We start from the raw sequence: 18,996 nt of genomic DNA on the forward strand, positions 1-18,996 counted from the left end.
TTTGTGATCACTGCCATTGTCAGGTCCAGTATGTTTGCATGCAAGACTTCCGCGTTAGGAAGAGAATGCCTTCTTTCGTCTGTCTTGTCGTTGCATATTAGTTTTACAAAATTTGGTTGCATTGAGGTGTTAACCAGGATTAAGGACGAGTTTTGGTGAGTAGATGTAAGTTTTCAATTCTGGAAACGATGTTCTTATGTTTTCCAAGTTTCAGATCATCAGGGTTCTTCTGTTGGGTTTCAGGACCACTGACAGCATACGCCATATCGAGGGCGGGAGATCATCAGGGTTCTTCTTCTGTTGGATTTCAGGGCCACTGATAGCATACGCCATATCGAACCCGGGAGATCATCAGGGTTCTTCTTCTGTTGGGTTTCAGGGCCACTGACAGCATACGCCGTATCGAGCCAGGGAGATCATCAGGGTTCTTCTTCTGCTGGATTTCAGGGCCACTGATAGCATACGCCGTATCGAGCTCGGGAGATCATCAGGATTCTTCTTCTGTTGGGTTTCAGGGCCACTGACAGCATACGCTGTATCGAGCCCGGGAGATCATCAGGGTTAAAGGAACCATTTTGAATTTTAGATTTATGTTCGTTTATGTATAGTATTTGTGAGAGTTATTGATGTGATGGTTGAATTCTGTCTGCGTATTGTACTTAGTGATGACTAGACTTATTTTCCACCATGAACACTGGGTATTATTGCCTTTATTGGTGTTATAGTATAATTTGTTAAGTTTTGTTAATTACTGGAATTCTAACTTATCCAAACCTAACCTAACAGAACCTAAATAACGTAAATCGGGAAATTTGCTGAAAACTTTATGTAAGAAATTGTCTTCAAAATTTAGACAGGAACTTCAGCTGCCAGAAACTTTCTTCTGTACATACTGCGTCTGGAGTCAAATCAGCAGACCTGGAATCATTAACCTCCTCAGTCACACTCTCCAGCACTGAGACTGAACCACTGAACCCAGGGCTCAAAATCGCTACACGACCTAAATCATGGAATGGGTGAGGCCTGAACCCATGGTAAGAGTGTCCTAAAACTGTCAGTACGTCGACCTCATTAACAAGTACTATGAATAACGTCACAAGAACTACTCATTGTTACAAGGGAAGGTTCAGAACAAGCAAGGTCACTTCACTCAAAAGATCTTTGTCTAAACATGCGCTGTATGGCCTTTGTAGGTTTAGCGCTTCTTATAATTATAATTTGTCTAAACAGCAAAACGTCTTTAAAAATTCCCTCAACCTTGATGACCGAGGAACTGATTACGTCATCTTCTACCGTCTCCAATTAATAATTTCTGTACTGAATTGTTAAAGCCACTGATTGGTGAAACTTCTTCAGAAATACTCAGGTGTTGAATGTGTGTTTAATTCATCTGCTTGTCCAGACTGTGTATTACTAATGATAAAATTCTAGACACTGCTTAACTTCTGATTTTTATAAGGGACATAGATTAAAATTTCGAACTTATTCGTGTTCACGGCAGTGTATGAAAAATGCTACAACTGCACGAAATATATTCGTTTTTTTTTTGTTCTGCGTCATGCAAGTGACACTTTTTCAGTAAGGAAGTAAGAGGTCAAGAAGCATGTACTAACCCTGAATGGATCTTGAGTGATGTAACAGAATATGGGAAAATTTTCTGTGGTTGCAGGGGCGCTGCAAGACTCGTGTTGGTTTAGCGCTTTCTTTGATTATAATGTGGTCGCAAGGTAAAGGAAAACTGGTGTCCAACATACAGTACATGCTGAAGTGAAAATTTTTGCGATGATAATGTTTGTGAACTTCGATAATGAAAATAATTTTTCACAGCTTCGCTGCCCGTTTTTATCTATTAGAAACTCATACGGGGGGGGGGGGGGAAGAAATTAAGAATGTTTCATGATGAATGGTTCAGAGAACCGACATGTTGATAAATTAGACACATGTGCAACTCTTGGGTATCTTTATTGAGGAAACGTTTCGCCACACAGTGGCTTCATCAGTCCATACAAAGGAGAATCTTGAAGAACAGGAGGAGAATGAGGTAATCAGTCCCTCAACCTTGAGTCGATGTGTTCAGTCCATCAATCTTGAATAGAATACGGCATATGAGCAGAGAAGCAGCTTATATACCGTATGGCAGGAGAGGTGCAGCAGTCATAGGTCGTGTCACATTTGTTGCACATGTGTCTAATTTATCAAGAATTTTCATAATGTTTAAAGTTTCGCTAGATGACTCTGAAAAAATATTACAGATGAAGTTCATTGGTTTGAAAGTCGGTGGTGACACTGAGACACTTGCAGGTCAGTGGTGACACTGAGACACTTGCAGGTCGGTGGTGACACTGGGACACTTGCAGGTCGGTGGTGACACTGAGACACTTGCAGGTCAGTGGTGACACTGAGACACTTGCAGGTCGGTGGTGACACTGAGACACTTGCAGGTCGGTGGTGACACTGAGACACTTGCAGGTCGGTGGTGACACTGAGACACTTGCAGGTCGGTGGTGACACTGAGACACTTGCAGGTCGGTGGTGACACTGAGACACTTGCAGGTCGGTGGTGACACTGAGACACTTGCAGGTCGGTGGTGACACTGAGACACTTGCAGGTCGGTGGTGACACTGAGACACTTGCAGGTCGGTGGTGACACTGAGACACTTGCAGGTCGGTGGTGACACTGAGACACTTGCAGGTCGGTGGTGACACTGAGACACTTGCAGGTCGGTGGTGACACTGAGACACTTGCAGGTCGGTGGTGACACTGAGACACTTGCAGGTCGGTGGTGACACTGAGACACTTGCAGGTCGGTGGTGACACTGAGACACTTGCAGGTCGGTGGTGACACTGAGACACTTGCAGGTCGGTGGTGACACTGAGACACTTGCAGGTCGGTGGTGACACTGAGACACTTGCAGGTCGGTGGTGACACTGAGACACTTGCAGGTCGGTGGTGACACTGAGACACTTGCAGGTCGGTGGTGACACTGAGACACTTGCAGGTCGGTGGTGACACTGAGACACTTGCAGGTCGGTGGTGACACTGAGACACTTGCAGGTCGGTGGTGACACTTGCAGGTCGGTGGTGACACTTGCAGGTCGGTGGTGACACTTGCAGGTCGGTGGTGACACTTGCAGGTCTGTGGTGACACTTGCAGGTCAGTGGTGACACTTGCAGGTCTGTGGTGACACTTGCAGGTCAGTGGTGACACTTGCAGGTCGGTGGTGACACTTGCAGGTCGGTGGTGACACTTGCAGGTCGGTGGTGACACTTGCAGGTCGGTGGTGACACTTGCAGGTCAGTGGTGACACTTGCAGGTCAGTGGTGACACTTGCAAGTCAGTGGTGACACTTGCAGGTCAGTGGTGACACTTGCAAGTCAGTGGTGACACTTGCAAGTCAGTGGTGACACTTGCAAGTCAGTGGTGACACTTGCAAGTCAGTGGTGACACTTGCAAGTCAGTGGTGACACTTGCAAGTCAGTGGTGACACTTGCAGGTCAGTGGTGACACCGAAACAAATTGTTTTATTCAATTTTACCTTTTTAAATTTGTAAATGTAACTTTCATTTTTTACGCAGTTACATCAGAGGAAAGCGATAAACCTACGGGAGTCGTACAGCACCTGGGGAATGGAAGGCACTCAGGTTCGATCCAAGAAAGGGAAGGATAAGTTCAGCTCCTCGGATCAAGAGACTCTTACCAGCATCAAGGCACCACCCTTGAGAGTAATACTCTTTTATTATAATAAAACATTAGTGAAAATAAAATGTATTAAACTTCAAGGTTAGTCGTCTAGTTACCGGGAATTTTTATTATTGTGGTAATAAACTGAGTGACGTCAGCAAGCACTGTACTGATTTTGATTCGTTCTCTATGAAACAATCTTGAATAGATTGATGGACTGACCACATCGACTCAAGATTGAGGGACTGATTACCTCATTCTCCTCCTGTTCTTCACGTTTCTCCTTTATATGGACTGATGAAGCTACTGTGTGGCGAAACGTTTCCTCAATAAAGATACGCAAGAGTTGCGTATCAACGTGTCGGTTCTCTGAACCATTCATCTACAACCACGGGGGGAGCTGAATGATAGCTATAGGCCTTTCACGTTGCCATCAACACATCAGGAGCTTGCAGTGTTGCAGAAAAAAAGGAGGTACAAGCAAATATATACGGGGATCCTCAGAGAAGAGAATAAACGTACTTCAGAGAAAACTCATGCCTCTCCCCGTAGCTGACAAGAACTGGTGATCTGAAGTAATTTGTAATGTATTGATAATGTGGATGGTGAATATTAATAGACTTTTGAGCGAGTTGGCAGATAAATAGTCTCTTGGGTGTCATGATGAGACTCTGGGGAGTTAGTGGAACCACTCTGACCTCTTGTGATGGATCTACTTGTTCCTGGCTCACCGGGGTATTAGGCTTCTAACAATTTTTCTTACCATAACTTACAAAGATAATAAAAGCATTTTAAATTTACATTCTTTAGTATATTTTCTGCGATGCATGGTTTAATACTGTGAGGAGGAATGTTTGTATCCTTAATGAAAACATTGTTAAAATAAAAAAAATATATAAATATTTCGGAAACTATTGGTGTTGAGGGTCATATATAAGGCAGATCAGTGGTTGACATTTGTCAGTTGTGTAGCGACGGGAGTTGTGACCACTAGGAAGAATTTCCTAACCGTAGTACATCGTGGTCACCAATGACCACTGTAGGTCACCTTTAATTACTATGGGCCACCGTAGGTCACACTTGATTGACACCAGCTGGACAAATACTGTCAGTGAGATGACATTAATTCCCACACTTGCTACCACGCTGCTGCTGCTACCTACTATAACATCGGCAAGTACACTCGACGCGATATTTCCTATCATCGTCTGTACTGTTGTTCCTCGTTAAACTTTATATAATATTTCTTTAATCCGCCAATTTTCAATAGTTTTTTTTATTTTACTGCAATCTTTATTTCATTGAAGCTTTGAAGGTAGTCCACTGGAGGTAAGAATTATGTAGTAGCAGTGAGACTTTAGAAATGAATATAGTTGCAATAATTAAGACTACATATAGGTAGGATTTTCTTTGTGAAGGTTGAATTTTTAATGAGTAGCGACGACGTTTATAGCAGTGATTAGTACAAAATAATTGTAGTGGAGGTACGACATTTATTGCAAAGATCAAACTCGTGAAGGGTATGTGGAACACTTGTAGAAGAGGTATGGTAAAGTTTGTGGCGTAGTGTGGCTATTATTGTAGCAGGGTGTAGGACTGAGTGTATTGTAGGTATTATTGTAGCAAGGTGTAGGATTAAATGTATTGTAGGTATTATTGTAGCAGGGCGTAGGATTGAGTGTATTGTAGGTATTATTGTAGCAGGGTGTAGGATTGAGTGTATTGTAGGTATTATTGTAGCAGGGTGTAAGATTAAATGTATTGTAGGTATTATTGTAGCAGGGTGTAAGATTAAATGTATTGTAGGTATTATTGTAGCAGGGTGTAGGATTGAGTGTATTGTAGGTATTATTGTAGCAGGGTGTAAGATTAAATGTATTGTAGGTATTATTGTAGCAGGGTGTAAGATTAAATGTATTGTAGGTATTATTGTAGCAGGGTGTAGGATTGAGTGTATTGTAGGTATTATTGTAGCAGGGTGTAAGATTAAATGTATTGTAGGTATTATTGTAGCAGGGTGTAAGATTAAATGTATCAGGGTGTAAGATTAAATGTATTGTAGGTATTATTGTAGCAGGGTGTAAGATTAAATGTATTGTAGGTATTATTGTAGCAGGGTGTAAGATTAAATGTATTATAGGTATTATTGTAGCAGGGTGTAGGATTGAGTGTATTGTAGGTATTATTGTAGCAGGGTGTAGGATTGAGTGTATTGTAGGTATTATTGTAGCAGGGTGTAGGACTGAGTGTATTGTAGGTATTATTGTAGCAGGGTGTAAGATTAAATGTATTGTAGGTATTATTGTAGCAGGGTGTAGGATTGAGTGTATTGTAGGTATTATTGTAGCAGGGTGTAAGATTAAATGTATTGTAGGTATTATTGTAGCAGGGTGTAAGATTAAATGTATTGTAGGTATTATTGTAGCAGGGTGTAGGATTGAGTGTATTGTAGGTACTGTAGCAGGGTGTAGGATTGAGTGTATTGTAGGTATTATTGTAGCAGGGTGCAGGATTGAGTGTATTGTAGGTATTATTGTAGCAGGGTGTAAGATTAAATGTATTGTAGGTATTATTGTAGCAGGGTGTAAGATTAAATGTATTGTAGGTATTATTGTAGCAGGGTGTAAGATTAAATGTATTGTAGGTATTATTGTAGCAGGGTGTAGGATTGAGTGTATTGTAGGTACTGTAGCAGGGTGTAGGATTGAGTGTATTCTAGGTATTATTGTAGTAGGGTGTAGGACTGAGTGCATCAGAGGTATTATTGTAGCAGGGTGTAGGACAGAGTATTGGAAGTATTACTGTAGCAGGGTGTAGGACAGAGTATTGGAGGTATTATTGTAGCAGGGTGTAGGACAGAGTATTGGAGGTATTATTGTAGCAGGGTGTAGGACAGTATTGGAGGTATTATTGTAGCAGGGTGTAGGACAGAGTATTTGAGGTATTATTGTAGCAGGGTGTAGGACAGAGTATTGGAGGTATTATTGTAGCAGGGTGTAGGACAGAGCATTGGAGGTATTATTGTAGCAGGGTGTAGGACAGAGCATTGGAGGTATTATTGTAGCAGGGTGTAATGCTAGGTGTATCTAAGACACCACTTAATGGTATTGTATTTGCTGACACAGACGGTGGCAGCGGAGGACTGGGCTAGATTCTTACCTCAAACAAACATGACACATCCCAGAATTACCCTGGAGGATGCTACAACCCACATGTTGGTCACGGAAGACAACTCTAAGGTTCTTGCTGGGAGAGCCGTGCAGGGAGCTACCACAGGCGGCGCTGTAGCAGAGAATAACACTGGTAGGTCGTCTCCAGCACCACTGCTCTCATAAATGTATTAACGTCTCATCACCCACTGTCACCTGGAAATATGAACCATATATAAGTCACTTTGACTTTTTTAAGTTATTAAATTGTACACATGTTACTAGGTATGATAATGGTACCTGTGTACCTCTACCTAAGTAAACTTACTAATCCTGCACCAGGAAATTAACGTACATGGGGATGAATAAGACGTAATATCTCACTCATCAACTTGTCAGCATAAAACCGTTCTTTCACGTTGCTTATTCAACGGTCTTAACCCTTCAAGGCGATGGGCTCTTGATCCAAGGAATTGAATCTACCTTTCCTTTCTTGGCATTTAATCTGTTTGTCTCCCTTTAGCAATTTCCCAGGTGTTGTTTGACCCCCCTACGGGTTTAGCGCTATTCCATCAATGTAACAGTGAGAGTAGTCAACCACAACACTTTGCCAGCATATTGCATTCACGGGTAAGCTCTAAACCCGTAGCGAGTCGTACAGCGCCTGGCTTGAGGGATCTTGATTGTGTAGTTTAACACCCACTTGTATACATTGTATGTGCACTAACACCCACTTGTATACATTGTATGTGCACTAACACCCACTTGTATACATTGTATGTGCACTAACACCCACTTGTATACATTGTATGTGCACTAACACCCACTTGTATACATTGTATGGGCACAAACACCCACTTGTATACATTGTATGGTACTAACACCCATTTGTATACCTTATATGTGTACTAACACCCACTTGTATACATTGTATGTGTACTAACACCCACTTGTATGCATTGTATGTGTACTAACATCCACGTATACATTGTATGCGTACTAACACCCACTTGCATACATTGTATGGGTACTAAGGCCCACTTGTATACATTGTATGCGTACTAACACAATCTTGTATACATTGTATGGGTACTAACACACTTGTATACATTGTATGGATACTAACACCCACTTGTATATATTGTGTACTAACAACCACTTGTATACATTGTATGCGTACTAACACCCACTTGTATACATAGTATGGATACTAACACCCACTTGTATGCATTGTATGCGTACTAACACCCTCTTGTATACATTGTATGGGTACTAACACCCACTTGTATACATTGTATGAGTACTAACAACCACTTGTATACATTGTATGAGTACTAACACCCACTTGCATACAGCGTATGGGTACTAACACCCACTTGTATACGTTGTATGGGTGCTAACACCCACTTGTATACATTGTATGGGTACTAACACCCACTTGTATACATTGTATGGGTACTAACACCCACTTGTATACATTGTATGGGTACTAACACCCACTGGTATACATTGTATGGGTACTAACACCCACTGGTATACATTGTATGGATATTAACACCCACTGGTATACATTGTATGGGTACTAACACCCACTTGTATACATTGGGTACTAATACCCACTTGTATACATTGGGTACTAATACCCACTTGTATACATTGGGTACTAACACCCACTTGTATACATTGTATGGGTACTAACACCCACTTGTATACATTGTATGGGTACTAACACCCACTGGTATACATTGTATGCGTACTAACAGAAACTTGTATACATTGTATGGGTACTAACACCCACTTGTATATATTATGTACTAATAGCCACCTGTGTACATTGTATGCGTACTAACACCCACTTGCATACATTGTATGGGTACTAACACCCACTTGTATACATTGGGTACTAATACCCACTTGTATACATTGGGTACTAATACCCACTTGTATACATTGGGTACTAATACCCACTTGTATACATTGGGTACTAATACCCACTCGTATACATTGGGTACTAATACCCACTTGTATACATTGGGTACTAATACCCACTTGTATACATTGGGTACTAATACCCACTTGTATACATTGGGTACTAATACCCACTTGTATACATTGGGTACTAATACCCACTTGTATACATTGGGTACTAATACCCACTTGTATACATTGGGTACTAATACCCACTTGTATACATTGGGTACTAATACCCACTTGTATACACTGGGTGCTAATACCCACTTGTATACATTGGGTACTAATACCCACTTGTATACATTGGGTACTAATACCCACTTGTATACATTGGGTACTAACACCCACTTGTATACATTGTGTGGGTACTAACACCCACTTGTATACATTGTGTGGGTACTAACACCCACTTGTATACATTGTGTGGGTATTAAAACCCACTTGTATACATTGGGTACTACCACCCACTTGTATACATTGTATGGGCACTAACAACCACTTGTATACATTGTATGGGCACTAACAACCACTTGTATACATTGTATGGGCACTAACAACCACTTGTATACATTGTATGGGCACTAACAACCACTTGTATACATTGTATGGGCACTAACACCCACTTGTATACATTGTATGGGCACTAACACCCACTTGTATACATTGTATGGGCACTAACACCCACTTGTATACATTGTATGGGCACTAACACCCACTTGTATGCATTGTATGGGCACTAACACCCACTTGTATGCATTGTATGGGTACTAACACCCACTTGTATGCATTGTATGGGCACTAACAACCACTTGTATACATTGGGTACTAACACCCACTGGTATACATTGTATGGGTACTAACACCCACTTGTATAAGATATACGTGTAGTATGCTTGTATATTTGTATTAAAAATATAAGAAAAATAATCATAATACAAATATACAAGAGAACATTTTTCAAATTATAATATTAATGGGGAAGCTGCTAGAGAATGTGAGATCAGGTTTGATCCGAGGAAGGGACAGGTAGCTCTAATTCCTGGGATCGGGGGCACTTGTGTTCCCATAAACTACAGTATACATTAAGGTAGCAGGACAGTGCTATGTATCCAATTTTGTTAAAAATATAGTCCTGAAGAGCGAGTTTCACTCCTGGCTGCTTAAGACACCTGCTGTCCATGTTTACCTTTCAGTAAAATAGGTACCTGGATGTTAGTCGACTGGTGTGGGTCGCATCCTGGGGACAAAATGGAGCTAATTTGTCCGAAATGCTCTACATAACAAGCAGCTTTCTATATAGTAGTATATCATTGATGTCAGCTAGGACTGTGTACCTTGTACTTGTAGAAATTATCATCATCAATTTCAAGGGTCATTAAGGCCTGGGTGTTGCTTTATAGATAGTTTTAAGGCCCCTCCCATCACCCTCGGTCACCCAACATGGCACCACCACTGCTCTGTGTTTATACACTGAGACATACACTTCTCGGTGTATAAATCATGTCTTGTAGTTCCCCCGAGACCTTCATTATAAAGTATATGGTCGTTGGTTTGGTATTTTGATTTCTTCATTTGCTACTTATCACGACTAGCGTTTTTTTTTATGTGAAATGGATCTGAAAATGTTTTGAGCGTGTTTAAAGATAAGTGAGATGAGAAGTTGTATTGTCAGGTGTGTTGAAGCGCCTGGAGCTGCGTGTGTCAGTGTTCAGCGACCCAGCCCTCCTGCACCTGCTGGCCTCCACACACCCACACAAGCCCCCCCATCAGGCCCACACCTTCATCACTACCACCATCTCTGCGGTAAGTTACTTTTAGTTACAGGTGCACATAAGTACAGTTAGACAAATTTACGTGACAGAAATTATCATACATAGTAACGTGTGTATAAATTACCTAGGATAACCCCCAAAAAAGTAAGACGAAGTGACTTATTCCCACTGGGGGGGGGGGGGTCCTTGGTAAACTTAATGTTTGAGTTAGTTTAATATGTTTATTATGCACCCCAGACCCATGGTGTGGGCGGTTGTCAAAAGATTACAGAGGTACATAATGGGTCCAGGGACTGGACCACAAAGTTATGATAGCTGAACAAGTTACAAAAGTAATGAACTCCAAGTTTATGCTTGACCATGTTGTTATTGTCACAGCTTTATTACCACTATCTCCGGTGCCTCGTGGTTTGGTGGGTAAAGTTCTCTCTTCTCACGGCCATGGTAGAAACATTGGCCGTGGTTCATACACCGGTTAACTATGTTCACCCATCAGTATAAAATGGGTACCTGGGTGTTAGTGGACTGGTGTGGGTCGCATCCTGGGACAAAACTGACCTAATTTGCCCGAAATGCTCAGCATAACAAGTGGCTTTCTATATATTAGTATGTCATTGATGTCAACTAGGACTGTATATCTTGTACTTGTAGTAAATAGATATTATATATCATATTGTGGTTACTTTACTCGTCGGGGAAAATCTCTCGTGTTTATCGTTCATTAGTTCCTGCTACACATATATAAATTAGAGGATCAGTGTTGCTTCAAAACTAAAACTGGAGGAAAATGATGGTTAATGAGGTTTAATTAGAGAATAAGATACATGCACAGTATTAAGATGTTTTAATAAGGAAACGTTTCTCACGAATGGCTTTAGTAATTCGTGGCGAAACGTTTCCTCCTCAAAATATCCTGATAATTAGCATTAGTCTAGTCTGTATTTTATATTATATCTTATCAATGAGGCTTAAAGCCTATCGACTACACGAAGGTTATTAAGGCCGTATGTAACCTATTTACCCTTAATCAAGAATAATCTCTAAAATAGGGACTAAAACAAACTCCTAGCGCATATATACCAATATATTATATATAATATATATATATATATATATATATATATATATATATATATATATATATATATATATATATATATATATATATATATATATATATATATATATGCAAAACAACCACTCTGAAAGAATAGAGAAATTCCAAGCGCTTTCGTGACTACTCACATTACCAAGGAACTATGAAAGTAAAGCATCCAAGGAAGGTATATAAGGGGTCTGGCCAACACCTCACTATCAGATCCCACAACGGTTAAACACCTGACGCGCGCCGGCCCAACTGGACAGGTCCTTTGCACAGCCCACCAACAAACTATTCTACCCAAGAAATTTTTTAAAATTATTTGTCCAGTGTATTATTAAATTCTTCCCAAATTCTATTAATTATAAATGGATCTAATTTATATAAACCAAAGGAAATATTCATATTATTGTCAAAACTGCTTTTTGTGAAACAAGATTAAATTATATTCCTGTCGACCATGGACTTGCTTGATACTACTTTCTCAACTTTTTGAAAATCGATTGGATGGTTAAAATCTCTTACATGAATAAATAGAGCATTGGAATCTTGTCCAGTTCTAATGCTATATTTATGTTGTTTTAATCTTAGTTCGAGATTTTTACCAGTTTGACTGTAATAAACTTTATCGCAAATTTTACAAGGAATCTTATAAACACATCCATCAGCATTTTGGGGGGAATTCTTTATCAAAACTTTTTTTACTGTATCAAGATTTTTGAATACAACTTTAATATTAAAATTCTTAAGAAGAGAAGGCATATCAACCAAGTTTTCATGGTAAGGGAGAACCAACATATTTTTAGTTGAATAAGGCTGGTTGTCCCTTTTTGGATCGTAAAAAGTATTTCTAGCAACTTTAAAAGATTTATCAATTACATTTCTTGGGTATTTTAAATCATTACCTATTTCATAAATTTTGGATATTTCCTCATCTATGAACTCAGGACTACAAATTCGTAAAGCTCTCAAAAACATTGATGAGAAAACAGACAGTTTGACTATCTTGATGCGAAGAATAATAGTGGACATAGGAACAGTTATTTGTAGGTTTTCTGTAAATTTTAAATTTGAATTCATTATTACCCTTAATAATTAAAACATCTAGAAAAGGCAATGAGTTATTTTCTTCAAACTCAACAGTAAAGTTTATAGAATGGGCTAAGCTATTTAATTTTCCAAGGAAATGGTGTATATCTACATTTTTGGGCATAAGACACAAAATATCATCAACATATCTGAACCATTTAGCTCTATTAGGGAGGATTGTGTTAAGCAACCTTGTTTCAAAAAATTCCATGTATAGGTTACTAAGAACAGGTGAAAGAGGATTTCCCATTGCCATACCAAACTTCTGAGTGTAAAACTTATCATTAAATACAAATTTTGCATCAAGAATGCAAAGTTTAATAAGTTTAATGATAGGAACTGGCAATGGTAAATCATAGTTAACGAGTTCTTCAGTTAAGAAACTTAATAAATCATCAACAGGAACTTTCGTAAACAAGGAAGTAACATCAAAACTAACCATGTTGAAATCATTTAAGTCAGTCAAGGAGCTTAATTTATCAACTAAGTCTATGTTGTTTTTAACATTAAAATTAGAAATTTTGCCAACAATAGGGCTCAAAATATCAATAAGCCATTTGGATAATTTATATGAAACTGACCCTATGGAGCTAATAATTGGTCTGACTGGATTCCCTGGTTTGTGTGTTTTTATTAGTCCATACATGTAAGGCAAAGATGGATTAGTGGAAGTAAATTGTTTGACTAATTCATCTTTGCCTTTCAGTAGAAGTTTTATTGTTTTATTGAAATTGCTGTTAACGGTTTCTAGGGGATTTTTCCTAAGTTTAGAATAGGTTTCAGTATCATCTAAGAGATTATTAATTTTTTCTTGGTAATCATTTTCTTTCATAATTACTATTGCATTTATTTTGTCTGCTTTAGTAAGGCGCAAATTTTTATTGTTATTAAGTGTATCATAAGACTTAAAGAATCTTTGAGGGCAATTGGGAATGTTTGGTTTTAACATAGAGCTATATACCATTCCTTTACTAATATTAATTTCATCAGAGGATAAATCAGAAAATTTTTCAAAGTTACAAAAGGCTTTTGCAATTTCAACATTATTAAGCTTTTTTGAAGTTGCAAAACTTAGGCCAAAACCTAGAGCAGCCGTTGTATGTTTGTCTAAAATTTCATCTGATAAGTTAATTACAAAATTGTTATTAGCATGCTTTGTCCAATCACTATTTTCAATTAAAATGTCTAATTTTCTTTGTAGTTTGTTTTTGAGTTCATTACAAATTCTTCTGAGTTTATTATAGCAATGATCCAACATACTGTGTTTCCATTCTGATGGAATGGCCTGATTAAAAGAGTATTTTTTGTTTCTCAATATTTTGAATGCTTCCTTCTCCTGTATTTTAGTTATTTCAATATGTTTCTGAAGAATAATTCTCATAAAATCATCAAAAGGACGATCTCTCATGTCAAGGATGATATTGATCATGTCAAGGATGATATTGGCTAAAATTGCAAAGTTGCAAAAGCCTTTTGTAACTTTGAAAAATTTTCTGATTTATCCTCTGATGAAATTAATATGTTCTATAATGATTATTTCAGTCAAAAAGCCAGACCTTTAGTTCAATAGCAGTGTGTTCGGTTTACATCCTAAAGAACCCAAGTTCGATTCCCGTGCGGGCCAAGCCTTCTTACACCTATTACCAGTGTTTACTTAGCGGTCAATATTTACACAAGTTAGTTCAATATTGTTGGGTCTCATCCTAGGGTACTGTAGCATACCTATTGCTCGGAGATTTGAAATGAACTGAGGCAAGGTACCAGCTTTTATCTTGTGTATTGAACTATGTAAATAATTCTGCTATATTGATCGCGACAATATATTTTAACTTAAGCAGTTAATAGAGGCAGGCAAGGTTTGTCACGCAAGTGGCAGCCGCCTCCTTGTAGAAACTCACCGTCACATCTCTCCCTGCACTCTGACGCTGATTGTTTTACCTTGGCACCACAGTATTTGTGTGTGCTCGCAATGGCGGCTCGTCCAAAGGAGCTGCAGAGCTGCAGTCCTCCCCCCAGATGCTCACTGCCAGACGTATGACTTCATCAACCTTACGCTAAAATAATTTGCAACTGACAAATATATTACAGGAAAAATCTGCTGTATGTTCTTTTCGATGTATTTATAAGCGAATTTTTATTTTTTGTAGAAATGAAATGAAAATGATTAAAAATAGAAGCTTGATGCGGTACGATAGTATAGGCATAACTGGCGCTACGAGCCGCCATTGGCTGCTCAGTGTTGATGTTCGTTTTTATTACTTGTTAATTTTATCATTTTTTTGTAGTGTGTGGTGTTATATGTATCTTCATGGTTCTGAGCGACCTACGCAAGGTGTTCCTTAAGTGCTACAACTACTACTGATATTTTCTTACATTAAAAAAAATACCCTATAATTAAAATTATGCTTAAAGTAAATCAACATTTATAAAAGAAATTCAAAGAAAACACAACAAAATGCTTTCACAGTTATTTAGTTTTTTCGTTTTCTAAACACTTCTCTTTTTAGGTCCCCTTGTGCTTATTATAATTCAGAGACTTACTATAGTCTGTGTCATACTTGTCTGTGTCATACTTGTCTGTGTCATACTTGTCTGTGTCATACTTGTCTGTGTCATACTTGTCTGTGTCATATTTGTCTGTGTCATACTTGTCTGTGTCATACTTGTCTGTGTCATACTTGTCTGTGTCATACTTGTCTGTGTCATACTTGTCTGTGTCATACTTGTCTGTGTCATACTTGTCTGTGTCATACTTGTCTGTGTCATACTTGTCTGTGCCATACTTGTCTCTGCCATACTTGTCTCTGCCATACTTGTCTGTGCCATACTTTGTACCATACTTGTCTGTGCCATACTTCTCTGTACCATACTTGTGTGTGTCATACTTGTCTGTGTCATACTTGTTTGTGCCATACTTGTCTCTGCCATACTTGTCTCTGCCATACTTGTCTGTGCCATACTTTGTACCATACTTGTCTGTGCCATACTTCTCTGTACCATACTTGTCTGTGTCATACTTGTCTGTGTCATACTTGTCTGTGTCATACTTGTCTGTGTCATACTTGTCTGTCATACTTGTCTGTGTCATACTTGTCTGTGTCATACTTGTCTGTGTCATACTTGTCTGTGTCATACTTGTCTGTGTCATACTTGTCTGTATCATACTTGTCTGTGTCATACTTGTCTGTGTCATACTTGTCTGTGTCATACTTGTCTGTCATACTTGTCTGTGTCATACTTGTCTGTGTCATACTTGTCTGTGTCATACTTGTCTGTGTCATACTTCTGTTTCATACTTGTCTGTTTCATACTTGTCTGTGTCATACTTGTCTGTTTCATACTTGTCTGTGTCATACTTGTCTGTGTCATACTTGTCTGTGTCATACTTGTCTGTGCCATACTTGTCTGTGCCATACTTTGTACCATACTTGTCTGTGCCATACTTCTCTGTACCATACTTGTGTGTGCCATACTTGTCTGTGTCATACTTGTCTGTGCCATACTTGTCTGTGCCATACTTGTCTGTGCCATACTTGTCTGTGCCATACTTGTCTGTGCCATACTTGTCTGTGCCATACTTGTCTGTGCCATACTTGTCTGTACATGTATGGTATATACATGTATGATATGACCATACACGTATGGTACATGTATGATAGTTACATAATTCGTGTGCTAAGATTCACTGCAATATGTATTTTGGCACTTCATGCGGTGAAGTGTTGCTGATACAACGTTTCGCCCACTAGTGGGCTTTATAAAGACAATCGTGGGTGAAGTGTTTACCATTAGAGACTTAAATGGTTGAAATGTCCTTTTAACACTCGTAGGCATCACGCCATTTTTGTATGTATTTTAACCTCTTGATTCACCGTATTTTGAATAATGTCTTAATACATTGAAATGTCCGTTTTTTAAATCATAATAAAATAGCATTTGTGATTTTTGTTGTGTTTTGCATTGTGTACATCTTTAAGTTTAATATGTTTATTATGCACCCCAGACCCATGGTATGGGCGGTAGTTAAAAGATTACAGAGGTACATAATGGGTCCAGGGACTGGACCACAATGTGTACATCTTGGTAAGCATTTTCGAGTGAGGTCATTATCATTAAGAAGTTAAGATGAAAGAACAGTAATTGTGGAAAATAATGTATTTTCCAGAAAAAATACAGTGTATTTTTTATGTAAATTAGTGTAACATACTGTATTTAATAAAAATTTGTCATAAAAAATGGGAAGCCTGCGCAGAGGAGATTCGCCATTGTTGTTTGAATTTGGATTAGAAACGTTAGTGAAATCGGAAGAATTTTCGTGCTCTAGAGGTTAAAATTGGGCTGACACCTCTCAAATAGGAGCAAAAATTGTTGGATGTGCATTCCTGCATAACTTGAGATATCAGGCGACTGGACAAGACAGCTCCAGGAACCTCAGATAAGTTTGGATAAGATTCATCAGAAAACAAGACAAGTGTTTCCTGACGCGGGTCTTGGTCATATGATGACCCACAGCTGGAGCTTTTGGTCATCTGACTGACGCCTTTCACTGACTTACCAGTCAACCACTTTAAAAATTATAATGCTAATTATTTTAAAACTACTACTACTTTCTGCAGTGTTATATACTCCTGCATTCGACAGAAGAAGCCTATTGTGCAGGCGAAGCTTTGCGATTATACATACGAAAGTGCTGCTCATATGCTTATTCTTCAACGTGTTACTGAATTACATCAATAATGTGATGAACGAAGTTAAGGTGTTGAGACAAACGTTTGCAAGTAATGAATATAGTTGAATTATAAGTACCAGCTGATATACACAAGCCAACGGTGTACTAATACAGTTTTCTTCCTCAAGATGGAGGATCTGTTGCAGGAAGGCGTGGGTAAGGGCGTGCAGCTGCAGGTAAATCTGGTGCAGGTGGGCGTGTGGGCGGAGGATAGGGCGGTGCCACTAATGGTTCAGGGCCAGGCTGGTGGCACCCTACACAATTTCTGTCAGTGGGCCAGCAACAGGCGACCCCCACGCAACGATTCCTTACATTGGCACCATGCAATGCTGCTTACTGGGTGAGTGCTACATCCCTCGCCCCTCACTGACACCCTCCCTCACCCGCAACGACACCCCTCCCTCACCCGCAACGACACCCCTCCCTCACCCGCAACGACACCCCTCCCTCACCCGCAACGACACCCCTCCCTCACCCGCAACGACACCCCTCCCTCACCCGCAACGACACCCCTCCCTCACCCGCAACGACACCCCTCCCTCACCCGCAACGACACCCCTCCCTCACCCGCAACGACACCCCTCCCTCACCCGCAACGACACCCCTCCCTCACCCGCAACGACACCCCTCCCTCACCCACAACGACACCCCTCCCTCACCCACAACGACACCCCTCCCTCACCCACAACGGCACCCCTCCCTCACCCACAACGGCACCCCTCCCTCACCCACAACGGCACCCCTCCCTCACCCACAACGGCACCCCTCCCTCACCCACAACGGCACCCCTCCCTCACCCACAACGTCACCCCTCCCTCACCCACAACGACACCCTCGGTCACCCCACACTGACACCCTCTCTCACCCACAACGACACCTAAAGTTACCCAACACTGACTTAATGTTATCTTCATTACCATAATGAAGTTTCCCAGCTCAGGTTGCTTGACGGAATGTCAGAGAAACAACTTTTGTTCACACTGTATAACTTTCATCCTACTATCACACTACTGATGTGTCAGATTGTGTTAAATAAACAAAACTCCTTCACTTTAACTGACACTCCTTCACCCACACTGACACTCCTTCACCCACACTGACACTCTCCTTCACCCACACTGACACTCCTTCACCCACACTGACACTCTCCTTCACCCACACTGACACTCTCCTTCACCCACACTGACACTCTCCTTCACCCACACTGACACACTCCTTCACCCACACTGACACTCTCCTTCACCCACACTGACACTCTCCTTCACCCACACTGACACTCTCCTTCACCCACACTGACACACTCCTTCACCCACACTGACACTCTCCTTCACCCACACTGACACTCTCCTTCACCCACACTGACACTCTCCTTCACCCACACTGACACTCTCCTTCACCCACACTGACACACTCCTTCACCCACACTGACACTCTCCTTCACCCACACTGACACACTCCTTCACCCACACTGACACACTCCTTCACCCACACTGACACTCTCC

At 40.2% G+C, this 18,996-nt stretch overlaps 1 protein-coding gene and 1 long non-coding RNA gene across 8 annotated transcripts in view; one reads left to right on the forward strand and one right to left on the reverse strand.

The window, feature by feature from the left end:
• LOC138852882 (uncharacterized) overlaps nt 1-14,758 on the reverse strand; it is a 223,734-nt gene extending 208,976 nt beyond the window's left edge. The window contains exons 1-2 of the long non-coding RNA XR_011392155.1: nt 14,664-14,758; nt 6,845-7,050 (exon numbers count right to left, since the gene is read on the reverse strand). This is a non-coding gene — a long non-coding RNA (uncharacterized lncRNA). The remainder of the gene's footprint in view (nt 1-6,844; nt 7,051-14,663) is intronic.
• The window catches only part of LOC128689458 (A disintegrin and metalloproteinase with thrombospondin motifs 16-like), a 282,538-nt gene that overhangs the window by 252,487 nt on the left and 11,055 nt on the right, over nt 1-18,996 (forward strand). For all 7 annotated transcript variants that reach the window (XM_070086357.1, XM_070086359.1, XM_070086356.1 and 4 more), the window contains 3 exons: nt 6,811-6,988; nt 10,478-10,608; nt 17,623-17,834. In XM_070086357.1, the coding sequence (XP_069942458.1) occupies nt 6,811-6,988; nt 10,478-10,608; nt 17,623-17,834 (521 nt within the window). The remainder of the gene's footprint in view (nt 1-6,810; nt 6,989-10,477; nt 10,609-17,622; nt 17,835-18,996) is intronic.

The sequence above is a fragment of the Cherax quadricarinatus genome, chromosome 18, assembly GCF_038502225.1.
Source record: "Cherax quadricarinatus isolate ZL_2023a chromosome 18, ASM3850222v1, whole genome shotgun sequence".
Taxonomy (NCBI): domain Eukaryota; kingdom Metazoa; phylum Arthropoda; class Malacostraca; order Decapoda; family Parastacidae; genus Cherax; species Cherax quadricarinatus.